The 22,728-nt window shown below is 40.8% G+C and overlaps 1 protein-coding gene across 7 annotated transcripts in view; it reads right to left on the bottom strand.

The window, feature by feature from the left end:
- FRAS1 (Fraser extracellular matrix complex subunit 1) overlaps window positions 1–22,728 on the bottom strand; it is a 474,784-nt gene that overhangs the window by 64,655 nt on the left and 387,401 nt on the right. For 6 of the 7 annotated variants that reach the window (XR_005215891.1, XM_037830061.1, XM_037830063.1 and 3 more), the window contains 9 exons: window positions 22,483–22,671; window positions 20,249–20,368; window positions 19,803–19,982; window positions 8,263–8,387; window positions 7,841–7,981; window positions 6,038–6,265; window positions 3,932–4,045; window positions 2,050–2,200; window positions 814–973 (listed from right to left, as the gene is read on the bottom strand). Coding sequence is in view for 6 of the 7 variants with exons in the window: in XM_037830061.1 (XP_037685989.1) it covers window positions 814–973; window positions 2,050–2,200; window positions 3,932–4,045; window positions 6,038–6,265; window positions 7,841–7,981; window positions 8,263–8,387; window positions 19,803–19,982; window positions 20,249–20,368; window positions 22,483–22,671 (1,408 nt within the window). In the remaining variant the exon portion in view is untranslated. Of the gene's footprint in view, window positions 1–813; window positions 974–2,049; window positions 2,201–3,931; window positions 4,046–6,037; window positions 6,266–7,840; window positions 7,982–8,262; window positions 8,388–11,743; window positions 11,786–19,802; window positions 19,983–20,248; window positions 20,369–22,482; window positions 22,672–22,728 lie in introns of those variants that run through there. The other variant, XM_037830067.1, reaches the window with a different exon arrangement.

The raw sequence follows: 22,728 nt of genomic DNA, 5'->3' as shown, positions 1-22,728 counted from the left end.
ATCGGAATGAAGATGAAGTTCATTTCTCAGAATGGCATGTCTCTGAAGTTAGTATTTAAAGAATTAACCCCACGAATTATAATCAGAGTTATAATTTAACCTATAAAATCAGCACCACACTTGCCCACATTTAGCAATTGGTGTCTCTCTGTTTGCTTCTCTGACTCCAGAGCAGACTAAGAAAGCATCTTAAAGGGCTGTCTACATTAACCTATGAATTTTCCCCTAAAAACATATGCTCCTATGAAAATCAAAGGAGCTAGGAGAGAATGCAAGCTCGAGACCAGGGAAAATACAGATTGAAGGCAAAGATATTATTAATATGGGCCAGAGCTAATTTTTAGAACTTGAGTGTGTTTTTTGTTTTTCCAATAAGTTCTACTAGATTATCTCCTAAAAACCTGAACACTGAAACAAAAATGCTTGTATCGGAGGGAGTAAAGCAAAATGGTTAAGAGCATGGGTTCAGATCCTTGGGTTTAAGTCCTGATTTTATGACTGGTTAGCTAGGTGACCTAGGGCAAGTTACTCAACTACTTTGTCTCTATTACTTTGTTGCTATGGGGAAACGGTGGTAGTCATTTCAAAACTGTCAACATTAAATAAGATGAGGTATGCGGGATACCTAATAGAGGGTCTGATATACACGTATAAGAAATACATGGTGCAATGATTATTGTTATCACCACTATCATCATCATCACCGCTGTCATCATCACCAGATGACTACAGCTGACCCTCAGGGTGCTTCAGGCTGATTTCCTCTGCTGCCCCATTCATTTCTCAAGAATGAAAACACAGTAACACTTGTACCTGGTATATTTAAAGCTGATAAGGGACCACTGGATATGGAAGACATTGTCGCTGACCACATTAGGTTTACTGTCTTTAACCAGAAACTGAAAACTATCCATCATCTCATGGATCTTCTCCTCATGCAGCACATAACGAATCAACCCCAAGTTCACATCCTCTGTGGGAAAAAAAATGCTCACTGTGAAATTAACCCAGGGATGTAAAGCCAGCCTCAGATTCCCATACCAGCGAATCCAGTTTATTCTTCATAATGAGATATAGACAGAATCGAGTGCAAAAAGTACAGTTGTCTTAAAAATAAATGCTTCTGCCAGGTTTAAAAATCAAATCTGGTAGCTCTGTACAACAACAGACCTGTCATTAAATGTAAGAAGTAGCTTTGTTGTAAAATATTGAAAAGCTGTTGTAAAATAAGAAACCGAGTCTTGGCAAAAAAGCACTTTTGTAGATGTCTGTGTAATCTTTAAAAGCAAAAGTCCTTGACTCCATCCCCATCCTCTGTGTGTATATGCATACACCCAATCCCTAATTCCTTCTAAAGACGGATCTTTGGAAGGTGTGTGCTAATTAGAAAAGCCATGGGTAGGTTAAAACAGCCTGGACACTCGGTACAGCCAAAGAGGAGGTAGAAGAGAATACAAGATTGAGGACAGGAGAAAAAACGAAACATGGAACATGAATAATAAGATCAGTTTTGTTATGACTGTTCTCAATCAGGTACATCCTCAACAGATGTCTAGAAGGGTCTGGTAAGATTATAAAAAAAACAAAAATACAAAATGGACTCTTTGACATGATTTAAAACAGGAAAATATTTCTGCTGAGCAACCTATACATGTTGCTTTTAATTTCTTTGCTGAAGACTTTCAAAAAGTCATAACTCTTACAGAACAAAAAAATAAACATCAAAGGATCACAATTTTTCATCACGTCTTTTTTTTTCCTTAAAGAAAACCAAGCAGTATCATGTGATGCTTTTCAGAATACTTGGCCAAAACTTAAAGCAATTTGAGAGCTGAGGAAGTGAGGTAAAGATGTATATTTCTTTGCCATAGTTCAGAGTAACAGGAAAAAATTAAGAGAAGTAACATTCAAAAGTTGGATGGTTAAACACTATTTGTGTGTGAATAATTCTTGTGATAAATAACTGGAATGGCTGTGAGAAAGATCTGGGTGGTAGGAGAGTGTCTTTAGAATAGATTTCTCCCAAATCTCATTTCCCTGAGTCCCCACCCTGGGTGAAAGTAGCAGCAGCTCTGCCAGGCTGAAGCTTGTTCTCCACGTGGCCATGTTTGGGACCCGTCGTTATCTCATAGACGAGCTGTGGGTCCTCCGTGTCTGGATCCATGGTCAGCAGTTCTTTCTTGGTGATCAAATTGGTTGCCTGGAATAGAACCCATTAAATTTCATTCCTGAGGTCAGAACAAAGCAGGAGCAGGATACTCTGACTCTGGTTTAATTCATTTCAACAATGACTTGCTGAGTGTCGATTGCTTGGAAAACGCTGTTAGGATCTGAGTGGCTACAAAGATGGGGACCATCCCAGCCTCTGCCACTGGGGTGCTCACATTTTATTAGGTAAGAAAGGCTCATGAGCAAGGCAATTGCGGCAAGCGTCATAATGGGAGAGAGTATTAATTCTATCTGGAGTTGGGGAGGGAGGGATTTTAGAGGTGAAGGGATTTGAATTTGGCCTTGAAAGAAGGACAGAACTTTGAAAGAATGATATAGGGAAGATGGCCACTTTGTACCTTATAGGAGTCAGTTAAAATGCTTGAAATCAAGTGAGGTAAATATACTGTACCTCAATATTTCCAAAGGTACTGGCTAAACTTTTTAATCCATTCACTTATTCATCCATTCAATAAACATTTAGTGAGAGAAAAGGTTCAAGAGAAGAAAGAAACTCAGGGAAATGAGATTTCTTTAAGGAAAAAAAAAAACAGTATTAAATTTTAGTAGGTCTAGTAAGATAAGAATAGATAACTGACTTTCAGATTTGACAAATCAGAGATCACTGGATAAGAGTCACTGCAGTGGGATGGAAGTGGGAGGTGAACACCTAATTGGAGAGTGTTGAGAAGGGAATGTTATTCTGGATACAGAGGGAAAAATCAATGAGCAATGAGAGCAACTTGCATTAATTTTTGTTTCATACATTATCAAAAACCAGACTGGTTCAGTGGAAAGCTACAACACAACAGTTACACATACAACCAACTCATCAGTTCCACGGAGACATACAAATTCACATTCTAGAGGGAATACCAAACATCAAAGTAAGAAATCAATTCTTAAACTGGACTGAAGAATTGTGTATGCGTTTAGGTTGATGAGGGAGTTTATGCTTGACATGTTACCAGGTGAGAAATACAGCATATTCTTTAAAATGACCAGTTAGGGAATTAGGGGAAGGAGAAAGAAGTTTCTCAAGTAGAATTCCTTTGAGTACACTCATCTACAAAAATTCCTGCTTTCTTTCACATCCATGGCAGATAGTAGATGTTTCCCCAAATCCATCTCCCTTTTTATTTAATAATGTTTTAGCTAAGCACATGGATGCCCAACTACAGATTCTATTTCCTGGCCTCTCATGTAAAAGGTGGGGCCATATGACCAATTTCCTGCCAATGGAATATGAGTGCAAATGATGTTCTGCATCACCTGCTTAACATGAAGTTAGTTGCCTTCTATTTCCTCTATTTTCCCCTTTCCATGGGCTTGAATATTGATGAGTAGCTGAGGAACTTTGGTCAGGCAGTCAATGCAACACCCTAGTGATGGCAGAACAATAAGATGAAGAAACCTCCATCTTTGAATAGTCATATAGACTCTTGGACTGCCCACTACCTCCAGACCACATGTGAGAAAAAAAAGAATAACTCCTATCTTGTTTGTACTACTAAATTTTAAGGTCTTTTTGCAAGGGCAGTTTAAACTAGACACAATCCTAATCCATACTATAAAATCCTAACTAATCTCAAGGAGTTAGCAGATCTTGGAAAAATCAAATCACTTATGAGTTGAACTGGAGTTCTATTCATTCATTGTTATTGTGAATAAAGATGTGGCCCATGTTGGTTAGTATGAATGAGGCAGATGTGAAAGGTCTTACCTTGCCGTCCATGTACTCCAGCCATTGGAGTCCCAGGTTGGTAACAATTCTCGGAGTGCCATCATCTACCGGGAGGATGTCTACTTGGAATCGCTGAGGTGCTGCTGTCATAATCTGCAGGGGAAGACCAGAGAAGAAAATTCATCCTTCACAGATACTTGAAGAATGTCAGGTCCAGGGACTATAATGCTGGAAGCCTTTAAATCTGTTTATACCTGAGAGATGAGGAATGGGCAACTGAACCAGTTTCCATCCTTCATCACATTTGACATGAGATTTAAGGGGAGATGCTAATTAATAATGTGAAAACAATAGGGGAAAACAAGGGGCACTCCTTCTGGAATTTCACCTGCTATAGAAGTTGGTTTTCATACACTCATGGGTTCTTTAGTTGAGTTTAATACTGCCCTGAGGTGAAACAATAAGCCAAATACTTTCCTTTCAGTAACTCTTGTTAAAATTTTGATGAGGCTGGTGAGAACCATCATTAAAACGTTAATGTCAAAGTCTCCAGGTGGGATTTAGCCAGATGTGAGAAGATGTTTTCATGGAAAGAATTTTTTCTTTTTGAGGGAGAACTATTTATAATATGGAGGGAAAGAGCAGAAGCAACCAAGAGGTGAAATAAAAGCCTTTATGGGAATAACAAAAAGGAAGTTTAGTTTATAATTTTGTTCTCACACAGATATACACAATACACACACAACGAGTCTGATCCAGCATCTCACTGTTCCTGAGTGAATATAGCAAGCTGGTATACAGGGCAACAAGACACTGGCTTTTCAATCTTCTACAACTCACTTTCTAAATAATTTCCATGTTTTAAATGACATGGTTCCTCTGGAGACCTCTTGTAACCTTTGTTTATGAGATAAGTAGCCCTCTTGCTGATACATTCCGAAATATTTCATCTCTTCTGAAAGTTTAACTAACTGGGGAGCAACTTCAGTTTGGGAGAGAAAAAATAAAATGAATGGCCGGCCAGGTGGTGATGCAGTGCAGATACTGAAATGGCAGAGTGATCCCAGGAGCCATCCATGAACTCAGGCCAACCGAAAATGACCTTCTCATAGCCTCTCTGTCTGTCAAGGATGCAAGAGGATCTTTCTTCCAGGAAAATAATCATTCATCATCAAAGTACTAAAGGAATTCTGCAGACTGAGATTATCCTGGAAGTATAGTAGGGTGGGATCATGTTGCCCACCAGAACTGCTTCTGCTGAGTCAGAGAGGAGTGTAAGATGTAGGGGTGCCCAATGGCCCACCTTTCCACAGAGTTACAATTGTTCTCAGGGGATGTGTATGGTAAAGAATGAATGACAATGGTGGGGGGCAGAGTATGCAAGGGAGGTAGGGAAAGGGGAATCTTAAAGTTTGTTCTAGATGTAGATGTTGGAATAGAGCAATTCTCTTATAAAGTAAAGCTTGAGAGGTGAATGACCTCAAGATAAAAGCATCTTTACCTATTTCACAGGCTGGTCCTACAAGTAGCCCTGGGCTAAGTGTTTATGTATATTAGGAGCATCGGTATCATCCCCATTTTACAGAAAGGGAAGCTGAGGCTTAGAAAGGGGAAATGTTTTACCAAGACACTCACCTAGCAAGCAACAGGACCAGAATTCAAACCAGAGTCCTTTGGACATAAAATTCATTCCCTTAACCCTGGGCTATGTTATTCCTCATAAGATTGATACACTCTCACTGGATTGAGGGGATGTATAAAAAAGAAAGATAATCTAGAGCTGTATGAAATTATTGGAAAAACCATTTGAAAGAAAAATTCAAGGAGTAAAGGGTGGGTGAAAAAGAAAGAAGAAACAAACAATGATATTAATGGTGACAACTATCACCTTTTATTTAGCACTCAATATTTTCCAACAGTATTGGGTTACCTAACTCTGAAGCTGGTAATTATTACTGTGCCCATTTCACAGATGGAAAATTGAGGCTTAGAGCAGTTAAGTAATTTGCCTAAGGCCAATGTACTAGTGAGTGACAGAACAAGAACTCAAACAATGCTAAGCTGATATAAAATCTCCCATTCTGCCTTCAGATAACATCTGGCCTGTGTTGCTACACCTCCCTCTCCATTGTCTTGGCCTCTCACCTCTTTTCCTCCTTCCTCAATAATAAAGAAAAGGTTGGTCCCGTCAGAAACAGTGAAGGTGAAGTGGTCCTTGAGGGAGTTGCTGCCGTCATGGCTGTAGCTGATGCGGTTCTGGTAGATGTCTTCCATGGTGAAGGTGGAGGTTTGGCGGAAATACTGCCCACTGGTGGTTCGCTCGATGGTGCCATGGCGTGGGGGCTGCACAATGGTGAATGTGACAGAGTCGGCCTGTCCAGGAGGTAAAAGTAAGAGAGGAAGGGAAGTTTGTAACTGACACCAGCTGAGTGAGTGATGGCCAACAGTCAAGGGTGCCAGAACCCAAAATAAGGATTGCATTTGCTTTCTTTATAGATACCAAAAAGAAAGCTAAGAAGAAAAACCATGTCAGTTACTACAATTGGACTTGCATTCAGGTGCCTTTGGTTCTAAGGCATTTAAATAGTTCTTTTCAAGGTCATTGGGGGAAAACTTGAATTTTTAAACTCTACCAGGATGATAGGAACTACTAGACCTTTTAAAATTATTCATTTCCTTCCCATCCATTTTCCCTACTTTTCCAAAACTCATATATGGAATCCCATATGCATCAGAAGAACACCTAGTAACACATTTCTAATCACTGCTTCTAATGTGACCTGTAAAGAGAAAAAGAGACATTAAACCCTGCTCAAGGTTTTCCAGTGGTATCCAGCCAACTTAGAATAAAATGAAAAGGCCTGGCCTGGGCCAACCAGACCCTCCATGACCTGGCCCCGAAGTTTCCCTGTGGCTTCATTCTTCTCTTCTCGCTTGTTCACTGGGTTACAGTCTCTTGGCCTCTCTGCTGCAACACAAAGGTTGTGAGCACCCTTGACTACGGGGCCTTTGTATTTTGGGTTCCTCTTCTGGGAGAGAGATTCTCCCAGATACCTGCATGGCTTGTCATGATGTTCTACTCAAGGTCACCTCCTCAGAGAGGTCTGCCCTGACCACTGTGTCTAAAATAGCATGCATATATCACACTCTCTCTCCTTACCCTACTTTATTTTCCCTCATGGTACTTAACACTATCAGATATGGTATTTTATGTTCTTTCTGTTCTCCCATTCCCAAAAGATTGTAAATTCCATAAGGTTGGAAACCTCATCTGTGTTGTGCACAGTTTTGTCTTCAGCATCCAGGGCAGAGCCTAACAACTATTGGATAATATTTGCTGAAAGAATGAATAAACAAATGAATAAATGAATGAATGTTTGCTAGCACAGGGAAGGGTATACATAGAATTAATAAGTGCTGTGGTACTCTTTCATGAATGCTAAATTATGTTAGAATATTACATACTTTAATCTGGAAGCATCATGAAAATAAGAGCTTCATCTCCACACTCCTTATTTTACTTTATAAAGGCAAGTTCTTTGAGGATGCTCAAATTGTCATAATTAATTGTCATCCAGAGAGGCCTGAATGAAGGTGGTACAGAAAATCCCTGTTCAGTTTAGTAGGCAATAATGAAAACATTGGGTAAAAAGTCATCTACCTTTTTTCTATGAATCATGACAAAAATTCAGCAGGTTAAAGGATGTTTACATGTAATCAGGGAAGAGGGTGTATTTAGGGTTTGAGAAAGAGTTTAAAATGGTTTGCTCTCAAAGGCATTAATTTTTCTATTCTACAGGCCATGGTAATCTTCTGATTTTTGATCCTTCAAGGATACTTGCACCAACTTTACCGCTCTGTCCCACGCTCAGTTCACACAATTGCAAAGCAATACATGCCACCAGATCACCTCTCATCCAACCCGAGAATCCAGGGGAGTGCCCTTACCTCTGTGTCTACATCCACTGCCTTGAGCTCAAACTCTGTGATGGTCTTCCTCACGCCCTCCTGCACCCGCATGCCGAAGTTCTGGACAATCGGCAGTGAATCATCCACGGGATGAATAGTGATGAGAAAAGTCTGCGTCACCTAGGATGGCAGGAAAGTACCGGCTGGGACGACCTGTCCCCATCCAACAGGTAGAAGCAGGTGCTCTTTACTTTTCCTTTACACCACTCCTGGCATGATTGATTGACCAGGAACCCAAAAGGAAGTACTCTTGGGCAAGAGCCCCAGTGGCTGTCAAGGGCTCTTAGCTGAAAGCTGAGAAATATGGAGCCCACATATCAACAGTCACTCTGCTCACTCCGTTCAAAGGAGACAGGGGGGAATCAACACCCATTCAAGGAGGGAATCACATTCATCCCTACCTCATTGACTCCATCAGACAGCGTAAAGCTGAAGGCATCTGAATATTGCTCAGTGTCACTGGAATGGATATACTGAATGCTCTGTGAATTCAGGTCAGCTTGAGTAAAGGAGCTAATCTGGATACCTAGAAAAAGGGGGAGAGAGAAACAGAGAGAAGGGATGTCAAAATGCTAGCTATACTTCTAAGGTAGGGAAATTCCATACTTTCACCAAAGACAGGGAGTCCTTTGTGTTTTTCTTACAGGATTTATGTTCTGTCCTCTAAGACCTTGTGTTAAGAGCTGGATGTTTCTTCTACAATGGTCTATGTTTTTTGGGGAGCACGTTAACTTAATTATTAAGGCTTCTACTATGTGCCAGTCCAATAGCTGGTGCTCAATAATTGTTACTCTTCTTTCTCTCGGGGTTTATTTGTGTGGGCCAAACCTGTGGAAGGTTGATCCACTGCCTTATTCTCCAAATCCCTCTCTTAAGTTTTCTGTTCCCCTATAGCCTCACAATCCTTTCTAAGAACCTATCCTAATTTTTAATATTGCATGATGGTTTAGCTTTTGGACACTGACGTTATAGGGTTTGGGTACACATATCCTGTTTCTGTATTGGTGAGCCATCCTGGCCTCCATAATTTCATTGGATATTCTTGAAGATCCCTTTTGTCTCTCAGGTCCATGAGTCTAGCTTCTCATATACCATGTTAGCCAGTCAGGCAGTGACAAAACTTACTGCCTGATTTTGGGGCTTCGGCAATCACTTGCTATCAAATCTAACGTGGCCTAGAAAAGCAGCCTCCTTCTATAACATGATTCAGAGAAAACATGTTAATTTTTTAAGGCATTTTAAAATAAAAAAAAATTCTAAAGTGATTTTAAACAATGCTAATCCCACAAATGAACAACATCTACATGTTTTTAAATGCCTAACATTTAACAAAAATAGTCCAGAACTCTTGCTTCTGTTTTGGAGCTTCTGTGGTTCATCTTCCGATGCCAGTCAAGACTAAAGCAAAATCACTTTCTGCTCTGGGTGTTGGGGTATTAAGCTACTTAATCTAGTCCTTTAGTTTGGCCCCAAAATTCATTTGCTGTTTCCTGGGATTTACTATTTGTCATTGTTAATCCTGGCAAAATCAGTTCAGTTTTTCTATGAAAACGAGATATTCTACTTTGTTGTGTCATCAGTGTCATTGCTTTATCTTAAAAACAAATCAGCCCGCATGGTTTATATTTGCATCTCTTTGTCATCTGAAATTTGTCACCCAGACACAATAGCCTCCTGTATATTGGAGCATTAATTTTTTTGATGAGGTATTTTATATTTCTGTGCTTGCTACATCAGCTCTTGACAGGCAAGAAATGTAGCCTCCCGTCTCATAGCTTTGTCTTGTGGCTCTGGACAGAAATCTACACCATTCTTTAAAAATTTAATAACTTCAGACTGGCTGCACTGAGAAATTTAAATCTATTCTCTCTGCTGAGCATCCATCCTTAGAACTCATGGGGGAATACCTGTCTGTAGTCTCACAGTCAACCAGCCATCTAATTCACTGTTCTCTTTCTGAGAGACCGGTTAATAAAGGTGATCGAGTTTTCTCCTTCCTCTTGGGAAGGAAGCTCTGGGATGATCTTTATTTATTTATTTTTTTTTAAAAAAAAACCTTTTTAAATTGAGGTAAAATTGATGTATAGTAAGTTGCATATATTTAGGCGTACAGCTTCATAAGTTTGACACACTCATGAAACCATCACCACATTCAAGATAGTAAATATATCCATCACCCCAAAAGTTTCCAACTGACACTTTGCAATCCCTCCATCCTTCACTTCCCCATACCTCCTGTCCTCAACCAACCCCTGTCAACTGCTTTCTGCCACTATAAATTAATTGTCATTTTCACAAAATTTTATATATGGAATCATAGAATATGTGCTATTTTATGCCTGATTTCTTTCACTCAGCATAATTACTTTGAAATTCATCCATGTTGTAACTGAGCAGTATTCCACTGTGTGGCTACATCATAGCTTGTTTATCCATTCACCTGTTGATGGACATTTGGGTTGTTTACAGTTTTTGACTATTACAAATAATGCTGTTATGAACATTTGTGCACAGGGCTTTGTAAGGACACAAGTATTCATTTTTCTTGGGTAAATTGCTAGGAGTGGAGTGGCTGGAATATATGTTAGCTGTATGCTCAACTTTTTAGGAAACTGTCAAGTTGTTTTCCAAAGCAGTAGAACCATTTAACATTCCTACTAGCAGTGTATGAGAGCTTCTGGGCTTCATCTCAGTGGGCCTTTCCTAATTCAATCCAGCAAACGTTGAGCACCTCTGTTACAGGCTTGAATTTTGTCTTTAATGACTCTGGGAGGTCAAGGTTGGCATATGTCCTCCATTTTTATAGATTATGACAGTGTAGTTAAATTAGAAAGGTTATGTGATACATCCAAGGTCATGCAGAGCATACGTGGCAGTGCTGGGATTGGAACCAAGGTTGCCTGACTCCAAAATTTATGCCTGCTGGACTCTCACATTTTTTGTAAAACTCATCTATCTTATAAACTAGAAAAGGAGCCTCTTAGATTTCATGCTTACCCTTTAATAGTTTTTAATACAAAAATAACACATGCATACTAAGGAAATGTGAAAAACACAGAAATGTAGGATAGTCATAAAAATCACTAGTCGGCCTACCAACGAAATATCACCATTGTAATATTTTTCAAGTATTTCTTCCAGAATACTTTATTGGCTCGAAACATTTTCTTGTCCGAAATATTGATTTTGATGGGGTTTAGTATTATTTAAATGATACCTATAATTAAGCACTTGAGGACCACACACTGCATCAGAGTTAGGTTCAAGGGTCAAGAATTTTTTTTGTTTCTTCTGATGCACCTAGAATAGTGCTGGCACACAGTAGGAGTGCAAAACATATTTGGTAAGTAAATTTAGTTCACCCACTATAACCTACATCTTAGAGATTCTGCGGCACCAAATTTTCCAACCCTATACATGTAAAAAAATTTTTAGCCTTTGCTAATTGGGAATTGAAAGGCATCAGGTACTTTCTCACCAGCAAGACGGTGTTTCTAATAACATATTGTCCCTAATGGCTATTGCAGCAGGTAGTTGGTTGCTGTCTGAAATATCTTGAAAGCTTTTAACTCCATCGAAGGTGTTTTCAGTCACCTACCTGCTGGCTAAACAATGTATCTGGCAGTATAAGGGAGACCTGTATTAACCTTGTCAGTTTTCTTATTTCCTCTGGAGGGCCAACTCGTCAAAGAAAGATCAGTTCAGGTCAGGTAAGAGGGGTGGAAGGAAGGGACTGCTAACAGTGGTCTGGGAACAAAACATCGTTAAAGAAACTGCCTTGTTAATGGATGCCAGGTGACTGCCTCGGCCCTCCTGATCTCGGCACAGCTGTGGATGGTTCTCTCCCTGATGCTGGGGCCACACCTCAAGCTCACGCGGTGGGTGAATTTCAGCTTTTATGCTTCAGGATTTTCTCCAAAGCCTCTGCTCTCAGAAGGAACACAAAGTAAGACAATGGGTACCTCATACTTTTGGTTGATGCCACAATACTGAGAGGTTTAAGGAAGAAGCCAAAGACTACTTTTGTCAAAGCATTACCTCTGTGAAATCTTTTTTGACTAACTCTCTGTCCCTCTCAGGCAGAACTCACTGCCTTTGGGCTCTGGCTGTCCCTTGTGCATCTTGGTGTCACAGCTAATGAAAACATTTGCACTTATTTGTTTGTGCCCCCTACTTCCAAAATATGTTTGCTCAGGCAGCAGGTACCCAATAAACATTTGTTCAAAGGAGGAAGGAGAAAGGGAGGGAGGCTAGTCTAATATGATACAGTACTGCGGTTCTCAACCCAGGCTCTAATTAGAATCTCATGAGGGTGCTTTTAAAAAATACTGATGCTCAAGCTCCATCCCTCAATATTTGTATTTATTGGCCTGGGGTAGGACCAGGGCACTACTATTTTAAAACATCCCCTGAGTGACTCTAATGTATAGCCAGAGTTAAGAACCATTGCTGTAACAGAAAAGTAGAAAGATCAATCAGAAAACCTGCTTTGGCTTCTTTTTTTTAAATGCTGTCTTTCCGCTATACCACCCAGCAGTCACATGACTGGAGCAAGTCATATAACACAGAACCAATTTATTTCCTTTGCCATCTCTAAAATTGGAACAGCCATAGCCACCCTACAGACAGTAGATAGAATGGTGGGTGATAGAACAAGATCAAGTAGTTGAGAAAGCCACATCACAGCCATGTATCTGTACAGTGCTGATGTTTGGAGTCACACGAATTTTGCAGTAATTTCAATACAGAAAGTTGAGTGGGTATACTAATAAGAGATCTATTTCTATGTGGGGATCAAAAATAATGCTTCCTATGGCTGCAGCTATACTGGTTAAGTGCTAAGCTTGGTAGTTAAAGCTCAGACATGACTGGTTGGTTGTTATGGACTGAATTGTGTCCCCCGAAAGACATGTACGAGTACTAACCCCTGGTCCTGTGAACGTGAACTTATCTGTAAATACAGTCTTTGAAGATGCTATTTAAAATGAAGCCAAACTGGATCAGGGTAGCCCATAATTGAACATGACTAGGGTCCTCATGAGGAAATTCAGACAGTCAACTGGTACAGAGACAGAGAGGTGGGAGATGGAGAGAAGGAGAGAGAGAGAAAGAGAGAGAGAGAGAGAGAGAGAGAGGGAGAGAGATGTGACCATGTGATAGAAGCAGAGATTGAGTTATATCATGGTTTGCTGGCAAGTCACCACCAGAACCCTACAGACTTCAGAGGAAGCACGGCCCGCTGACGCTCTAATTTTGGATTAGTAGCCTCCAGACAATAAAACCCTGTTGTTCAAGCCAACTAGTCTGTGGTATTAGTTACAGGAGCCCTGGCAAACTAAGGCATTGATGAATAGCTGAGAGGGAGCTCCTACTCTCATTGCAGCAGTTGAACCTCTACAAAAATAATGAGGAAAGAGAAATCAGAATACTCTGACCCTGTGTGCACAACTGAGAAAGTTTAACCTATCTAGCAGCTCCTACAGCACAGGATGCAGCCTGGGCCCTAGGATAGCCTGATTCATCAGGAGTGGTAGAGTCAAAGCTGAGGACATTACACTGAGATCCTTGCTTTGACCTTTCTCCCTCTAATTGTGCAGTCCATAAATACATTATTTTTGCAAGCCACTCAGACTTTCATGATGTTGACACTCTATTTTGAAATCTGTTCAGGTGGTATTATGGTTTCTGGATTCAATGCCCACTTCTCTGAGAAGACTTTCAGAGGTGAGTTTAAGAAATCAAGAACCATATTGATGAACTCATGGTAGGAAAGGGGAAGAGATGCTTGTGTGAAAGAAGATTTACCTTTTTAGGAGCTTTTAATTTAGCTCCTTCAAGAAGTGAGAACTTGGAACAGGGTACAAAGTAGAAAGTGGAAAGTTGTGGGCAGTACCTTGATAAGTTGTCTTAGCAAGAGCTACCTCACTCTCCCTGAAGAATGTAGATGTGGGAATGAAATAAGCAAGGTGTGGAGAGTTTTACAATTGAACTATGCTATTATCAACCTTCTCTATTGGGAAGAAAGATAAAAATAAAGAAGAGGATTAAGATTTTGGATTAGTTGTCACAGTACACTGTTTCTCAATAAGAGCACTACTGACCTTCTAGGCAGAACAATTATTTTGTTCAGGACTTACCCACTCATTGGAGGACATTTAGTGTCCCTACCTCTGCCTCTAAATACTCATTTAGCCACTTATTGCCTCTTCCACCCCCTCAAGTCAGTGTGACAACTTGACCCTGGGGGTGACAACCAAAAGTCCCATTCCTAGTTGAGAATCAGTGCTAAGCTGAAGACTTCTAGACTCTAATATTATTACTCCTCCTCTTCTGCAATATGAGAATTCCTGAATTTTAGTGAAGTTCTTGGCTACTTAGTTAGAGCCTACATTTCATAGTCACTCACAGCTTTGTACGGCTACATTCTTGTTGCTGGGATGTGGTCAAAACTGATGTGTTTTTCCAGTCATGCCCCTAAAAAAAGAAATGGGTGTGTACTCACTGGTCCTTTTCTCCCTTCCCACTGGCTGGGGGATGACAACAAGTACAGTAGGCACCTTGGACCAGAGAAGGAAAATCAGTGACCCACCTCAGGCCTCAGGGTATTCTGTGAGAGAAAATAAACTTCTCTCTTGTTTATGCCACTGTATTTGGGGGTCTCTTTATTCCAGCAGCTTAACCCATATCCTAATTAGTATAATTTCCTTAATTTGCTATCCCAAGAACATTGGGGTCTTTAGAGTCTGGAGTTTGTGGGAAACCTTGGTGAGAGGTGTGGCACCCCACCTTTGAAAGGACAACGCATATAGGGACTAGACTCTTAACTGGACTCTCGTCAGTGGTAGGAGGCTCACACCTGTCTTCTGCACAGGTTCATAGGCAAATGGCTCCCTATATCTCTTAGGGGGAAGAATAGAGGACATCCCTACCATCACATCTATCTCAAGAAGGCAATCAGTTACAATCAGCTGGCCAAGAAAGACAGCCTAAGAAGACATCCACTTCACAGTTGACTACCTAAGAGGGTGCCCATAAGCACTGTTGGTAAATGATATTTCTAAGAAGACACTGGGTCCCAAAATAGCTCAGCACCCCCAAGACCTGTACTACAGACACTGACATGGAAGTTGTTTTGATCTTCTCACAAAGAACATGCTCCACCCAACTCTTGGTGGACAAATTCTCACCACTGAGACAAATGAGGCAAGGTGGTCCTGGCTTTTCCCTATGGGTAACCAGCTGCTTTAGAGAGGGTGATATGTAATCAACATGTGTTTCTCCTGAAGGGAGACCTTTGATATTTACAAACAATCAGGGATGGAAGAAGATGGTGGCATAGAGAGGAGTGGAAGCTAGTTAGTCCCCCCAGAGCAACTAATATACAACCAGGAACAAATAGTAAATAATCTGGAGTAACTGCGGGGGGACAAATGTGACCGTCCGCTCATCATACACCAACCTGAATTGGGAGGAATGCCTGAGATTGCAGCAAAAAATCTGTAAGTAAAAACTGAGGACTGAGCCGGGAGCCCCCTTCCCCCACAGCCCTAACTGCAAAGGCTCACGGTACTAGAAAGCAGCACTCTCCGAGCAAGCCAATATAGCTCAGCTAAGCTCCAACTGGGGTTTTAATGAGCAAACGTGGACTGCTCAGTACAACGTATGAATCCCCAACAAGCAGACAGAGGCCTTTGGTGACAACTGACCTTGGAGAGCTGCAGGACCTCTCTGGGAGGGAGGGGGAGCCCAGAGGACTGGGTGCTGTCTCTGGCCGATGGGTGAAACTGAAGGGGGCAGCAGACTTGGCCCTGAAGGGGGGATTTCTGTTCTTTTTTTTGGCTCAGTGGAGAAAGCCTCAGCCATTTTCAGTTCCTAGTGCTCTGACCCAGATAAGAGTAGAGATGGCACAGGCAGAGAGACTATTAGAATGTAAATGACCTCTCCTCAGGGGGTATATCTTCCCTAAGAGGAAAAAGGTGGGGCCCAGCTCTACTACCTGCCTTCCATTCAGAACCAGACCCCAGAGCCTGCGGGAAAACAGCCACGGGCCACACCACCTTACACCAGTCGGGAGTGACAGGCTGACAGGTGCTACCTGCTGGGCACAAAAGCACAGTGACTTGAGGCCTCCCAGGGTGCACCAATTTTGTAAGACATACCCTTAGGGAGACCTGAAACTATTGCCTCCTTCCAAGACCTAAGCCCATTCTGGTCTAGGAAAACCTGATTGGGGTAACCAAGGAGGCCAGATGTCTAGATAACAGAAAACTACAACCTATACTAGGAGGATTGAAGTTATGGCCCAGTCAAAGGAACAAATTTACACTTAAACTGAGATACAGGAATTTAAATAGCTAGTACTGGATCAATTCAGAAAGTTTAGGGAAGATGTGGCAAAAGAGATGAACCATATAATGAAAACACTGGGTGTATGTACATAAGGTAGAAATCGAAATTTTGAAAAACGTCTGACAGAATCTATGGAAATGAAAGGCACAACACACGAGATGAAGGACACAATGGAGACATACAACAGCAGATCTCAAGAGGCAGAAGAAAATACTCAGGAACTGGAGAACAAGATACCTGAAAGTCTACACACAAAAGAACAGATAGGGAAAAGAATGGAAAAATACAAGCAATGTCTTCGGGAACTTAAGGACAAAACGAAATGCAGGAGTGTACATGTCATGGGTGTCCCAGAAGGAGAAGAGAAGGGAAAAGGGGCAGAAGCAATAACAGAGGAAATAATAAATGAAAATTTCCTGTCTCTTATGAAAGACATAAAATTACGGATCCTAGAACTGACATGAAATATAAGTTATCAGGATATAGAAATGAGGCTAAAGAATGGGGAGTGGTTGCTTATAATGAGCAGACTGTTCAACTAGGGTGAAATTAAATGTTTGAAAATGGACAGGGTGATGGTAGCATGTTGTGAGAAAAACTAAAAGTGCTGAAAGGTGTGTGAAGGTGGTGTCACGTATGTCACCAGAAGGAAAGTTGGAGGTTAAAAGATGGGAATGTATAAAACAGTGAATCTTGTGGTGGACAATGTTCGTGACTAACTGTACAACTGTTAGAAATCTCTCTCATGAACTAGAACAAATGTATGACACTATAACTAGAAGTTAATAATAGAAAGGCATATAGGAAAAAATATATATACTTATTGCAAACTATATACTACAGTTAGTAGTATTTTAACATTCTTTCATCAGCAGTAATAAATGTACTATACCAATACTATGAATCAATAATGGAGGGGGGTGGTTAGGGGTATGGGAGGATTGGAGTTTCCTTTTTTTGTGAGTCTATTTCTTTTCTGGAGTACTGAAAATGTTCTAAAAATTGAAAAAAAAATTAACTGTGGTGATGGATGCACAGCTGTATGATGGTACCATGGGCAACTGATTGTATACTTCGGATCTTTGGATAATTGTATGGTATGTGAATAATCTCAATTAAAAAAAAAACAATCACATCAGACTCATAAAAATATTCTCCCTTGGGGGAGAAGGGAAGGAGAGAGTTCTGGCTAAATACAACAGAAAGAAGTCAGGGTGGGGCTGGTGGTGAGGGAGGGGCAGGAAAGCTCTGTCATATGAGCAATGAGGAGGGGCCCCAGGAATAAAAACGAGGGGGACTGGCTCCTTGTATGTTCTCTACTTAGAGTTACTGCAAACAGAGGGTTGAGAAAAATTGGTGGGAGAGGGGGAAGACATACATTGGGAAGCCAAGCCTGGTGGAAAAGGGCAGGTGAAAGAACAGCTTGTCAGGGAATCGAATGACAGCTTGTCCCTCCACTTTTGCAGGGCATTGCCCAGCAAGAGGGAAAAGAAAGCCCACCTTCCAGTCCCTTCCTAAGCAGAGCTGGCTTGGTCTTGGCAATCAGGTTTTAAGTTCAGTGAAAGCTAAGAGTTGTGCAAACAGGAAAGGTGAATTTGGAGCAGTCCTACAGTGGACTCTAACAGCCTGGAGTCAGAGAAGAGAGAGAGCTGTGACTTATCAGCAGGTGAGTAACTGGCAGGGTTTGCAAGAAGCTCAGAGTCTTTTAAAGCTCTGAACAGTGTGGATGCAGTTGCCTGACAAAACATCCAAAAGAGTCTGCTCTTCATCTTTGGAGAAATACAATCAGTAACCTGATAGAAGTCTGGAAGAAGCGATTTGCTCATGAATTAGTTATAAATATCTCATGCAGTCAAGGTCTTGGAGGTGCTGATCTGCAGGAACTTTGGGACAAAATGTTGACACCTGCTTTAATTTGCATGAGGGATTTAGCCAATTCTGTCCATCCCTTCTGCTGACCTCCTACCATGCACATCCAGCATGTGATCTGCTTCCTTCACCTCCTCCACCTTTACCTTCCACCTTTCAGAGCTCATTTCCTACCACTCTCTCCTTGCTACGTCTTGAACCTGATGTGCCTGCCTGGCTCATTCCTGCTTTGCTGATCCCGCTGTCTGAAACACCCTTTCCTTAGATATCATCATGTCTGGCTCCCTCACTTTCTTCAGATCTCAGCTAAATGTCACCTTATCATTAGAGAGACCTCCCCTTACCCCTTTGCTCCCAGTGTACCCCCAATACTCTTCTTCATTTCTCTCCCTAACACTCATCACCATCTGACATATGATATATCTGCTTGCTTGTTTGCTTATTGTCTGACTCCTGGTATTAAAAACTGAGCAATATCAAGGCAGACACTTCCTCTGTTTTGCTATTTCTCTGGTTGAATGAATAAATAATCTATATCCTAAAATCCAAAGATAGCCAATGAAGATCTAAAACTTCAGAAAGCTGTGACTGCTTAACTTTTGCAAGAAATAAAAGCAACTCTATCTTTAGATTTGTTTAATCTAGCATCTCTTAGCCCTCACATCCACTCAGCTGCCAAGTTTTATAGTTTCTCCCTCTGAAATGTGCCTTTCCCCCTTCATTCAATCAACAAATGTTGCAAGGTACCAGGCATTTTCTCTTACTTTAGTCTTCTTTTACTATTCCCATTACTGACCCCCGTAGGAGAAGCCTCACTATTTGGCCATATGTGAAAGCTTCCTAACCACTGTCACCATCTCCTTTTCCTTTCCTTCATCTCGAATCCTGTTGTATACTCCCTGACGAATGTCACTCCCCTTTCCTCCTCAAAATTCTGCACTGACTCCCTAGTCCCTATAGAATTAAACAGAGATAACTTATCCTAGCTTTGAAAACCCTCCATAAAATCACAATCCATCAAGCCCTATGTCCTACTATTTTCAGAATCTGCTTCAGCTAAACTGGCCCAGTTGAATGTGCTCTGTACATTCTCAAAGGAAATAACACAATTTCTGTCACCTTTGTACATTCTCCCAACATGATGTGGTCTCCCCCACTTTTGAACTCCTTTGACCCAAGTTTATAACTTTCTTAAAGCTCCTGCCATATTCTTCCCTGAGTTATGGTTATCTGCAGAGGTTCCTTATCTCACGCATTAGATTATGAGGTTCTGTTGGTTGAGGATTAAGTCTCATTTATCTTTGCTTCCCCAGCAGTAGCTTAACTAGAATCTTGCTCAATACACATGCTCACTAACTGCATGTTGAGATGAATTTTTAAGCACAGTACATTTCAGTGCCAGGTGCTAAAGGAGGTATAAAAAGAACAAGGTGCAGTGTTTGCCCTAAAGGAATTGACAATATAGTTGTAGAGACAAGATTGCTTACATAAAATTAATTTTCTTTCATTCAACTTTCAACAAGTAGTCATTGAGCACCTATTCTGTGCCAAGCATAAAGCCAAGCAGTATATAATCTATAATGATCAACATTAGTAGTACAGAAAATAAGTATCAATTAAGCCTGAGGCTAGATGTACATGTACATACATATGACATTGGTTGTTCCCAACACTTACTAAGCCCCAACTTTTAGTTAGGTGAAGCAAGAGATGGAAGGCTTACCTGGTGATGCTGCATGTTCCAGGTGACCCAGCTGTGGCTGCCTGGTGATTCTGTAGAACAATTCTGCAGGCTTACTATCCTGGTCGATGGCAGACAGCTGCAGAGTGGTGATTTTCTTCACTGAGTTTTCATCCAAGACCAGCCCTTTATTGGTGATGATGACCGGTGCAAATCGGTCCTCTGAAAGCATCAGAAAGAGTGATTTGAAACGGTGCTCTTTTGTTCAGCCTCTTTTGTTCAATTCTAGATGTGGTGCCAAGGAATAAGATGACAGTAATCCTTGCTCTGTCCCTGCTATAGCACATCAAGGAGCCACAGCTTCAAACAACAAAGGGAATATGATTTCCACCTAGGTGAGGGAAAGGGCTGAACCTCAAGATGGAAGTATGAACTAAACCCAGAAACTGCTTAACTATTTTTATGTTAGAAATCCAATGTCCCCTTACCTAACACACTGATGGAAAATGACTGGTCCATCAATTTGTTGCCTTCTCCATCAACCACATCAAATTTAAAAGCAAAGTTCCCACCAGATTCTCCTTTGCCATGACTGTATTCTACTTGCCCTGTAAAAAGAGAGAGAGAGAAAAAAATCAAGATTTGCTACCAGCACTTACTGCCTTTACTTCTGAAATATGAGGCAGGAATTCAATTGGCATTCACACCAATGAATCAATTCATGCATTCTTTATTTTTACCTTGTTTTTGACATTTTAATCTAAAGTCTTCCTCACCTCCCCTCCCTCTCCCACCATTGACTTCCTCATACCAAAGACCTCCTTGTAACAAAATCACCCAAAGCGTCATCCTGAATAGTTGCAGCTCAAACTTTTTGAAACGCCTAGCTAAGCCTTGAAAAATTGTACACATGTAAAATGTGCACTAACTCCACCCACATCACTTGGTAGGACCCTTTCATACATTCATACTCCAAGAGTGAAAGGATGTAAAGCTTCAGCCCACATTCACCCAGAACTCTTCACTCTCCATTTCCCAACAGAGCCTTAAATAATTTTTGGAATAACATGGAATATAACTAAATACACAAATGAAATAATAAGTAGATAAACTAATAAATATAATGTATATAAAAGAGAAAAGGATCCAAAGGGAGAAGTAGAGTGTATTACATGCTGTTAATCCAAAACATTTCCATCAGCTTTCTGTCAAGCAGCTCAAAAGTTCAGAAAAGATAGATAGATAGATAGATAGATAGATAGATAGATAGATAGATCAAATGATGTAATAAAGATAGCAAAATGTTACAATTGGTGGATCTGGGTTTCTGGGAGTTGGGGTAGGGGTATATTGGAGTTCTCTGTATAGGGTTTGTATTATTTTTGCTACTGTTCTGCGGCAAAATTTATTGTTTCAAAATAAAAAGTTAAACACACACACACACACACACACACACACACACACACACACACACAAAGCACCATGTCATAATGGTTAGCATTTATAAGAAGTGCATACTCTACGTCAGCCACTTCTCTATGAGCTTGCTGTATCAATTTCTTCAATCCTTAAAACCCATTTTACAGATTAGAAACAGAGACACAGAATTTATATCACTTGTGCAAAGTTACCCAGCTAGTATCTGCCACAGCCTGGAGTCAAACTCAGACAGTATGGTTCCATGCTCATGACCCGCTATAGAATACAGGACTTTCTGTCTACTTTCACTGGCAATATAATTGGCAAAGAATAACCTGCTGGCTAATTTACCTCACCACCAGTTTGCTTTGTAAAACCTAGAAAATTCTGTCTTAAAATGAGAGGTTTTTTTTACCCAATCCTAAGAAATCTTTGCCTGGGCTTTTAAAATAATTTTATAAGTACCTATCAATAACCAAACATCTGGAAAGATGTTCTTGGCCTCGTTTTTTAAAAGGAGACGCAAAGGAAGGGAATAATTAGGGAACTACCATCTATTGCCAATTCCACCGCCTTCACTAAAGCACAGACTGGTCCAATGAGAATTCAGCTGCTATAGATTTTAGCTGTTAGTGCACCAGTTCTCAGGTGCATATTTCCATCCCAAAATGGAATTGCACATCATCACATGACTTTGGATTACTCCCTCCCCCCTTGTGTATCTTGTATCTTTTTGTTTCCCTTTTTTACCCCTGAAAGCACTGGGAAGTTACTATGTAGCATTTAACATTTACACCTTTACATTACATCAGCATTTTCTGGAGGAGGGATGAGCCATGTAATCCCCTCAGGCAGCTCCAATTTATGCCCTTCCATTTTGCTTAGTTCATTTACTTGTGCTCTTTGGGGAGCTGAAAAGACATAAATTGCTCACCTAAGGAAGACATAATTTTCACCTTAATCCATCCCAACTCACTTCTTTTTCCTTTCTCTCTCGTTCACACACTTTGTAGCATCATAGCAAGTCAAAAGGATTCTTTCCCCAGTAATAACCTCCAATTTCAACAATGCTAAGACAAAGCATGAATGCATTTTAGCCAAGAAAGAGTTTGTTTTTTTTTTAAACACAACAACAAAAAAATTGAGGAGACAATAAAGAGACTAAATGAAGCCATATTTCAGCTCTTATTCAAAACAAACAGTGCACAATTTACTGCCATGGGCTACCAGGCATTTAACTTCCATTTTACTAATGTGAGTGGAGTCTGTGAAGGTCTGGGTGGGCAGAAGAGAACTGGCTGACCTTGGCTAATGTCAGCCTGGCTGAAACTTCGAACGGGGCCTTTAACGGAGATTTGCTCCAGATTGTCACCCTTCACCATCTGCAGGCACCCCACGCCAGGATCTTCCTTCATGATGTACATAACCTGACGGTCCTCCGAGTCAGGATCTGTCACTTTCAAGTGCTGTTCTGTGATGCATGCTACAGACCCTGGGTGAGAATAGAAGGGAGCAGGTCATTCCCCATCATTTCCTTTGCGTGGTATGT

The sequence above is a fragment of the Choloepus didactylus genome, chromosome 3 (assembly GCF_015220235.1).
Source record: "Choloepus didactylus isolate mChoDid1 chromosome 3, mChoDid1.pri, whole genome shotgun sequence".
Lineage (NCBI taxonomy): Eukaryota > Metazoa > Chordata > Mammalia > Pilosa > Megalonychidae > Choloepus > Choloepus didactylus.
This window is presented reverse-complemented; position numbering and strand designations above follow the sequence as displayed.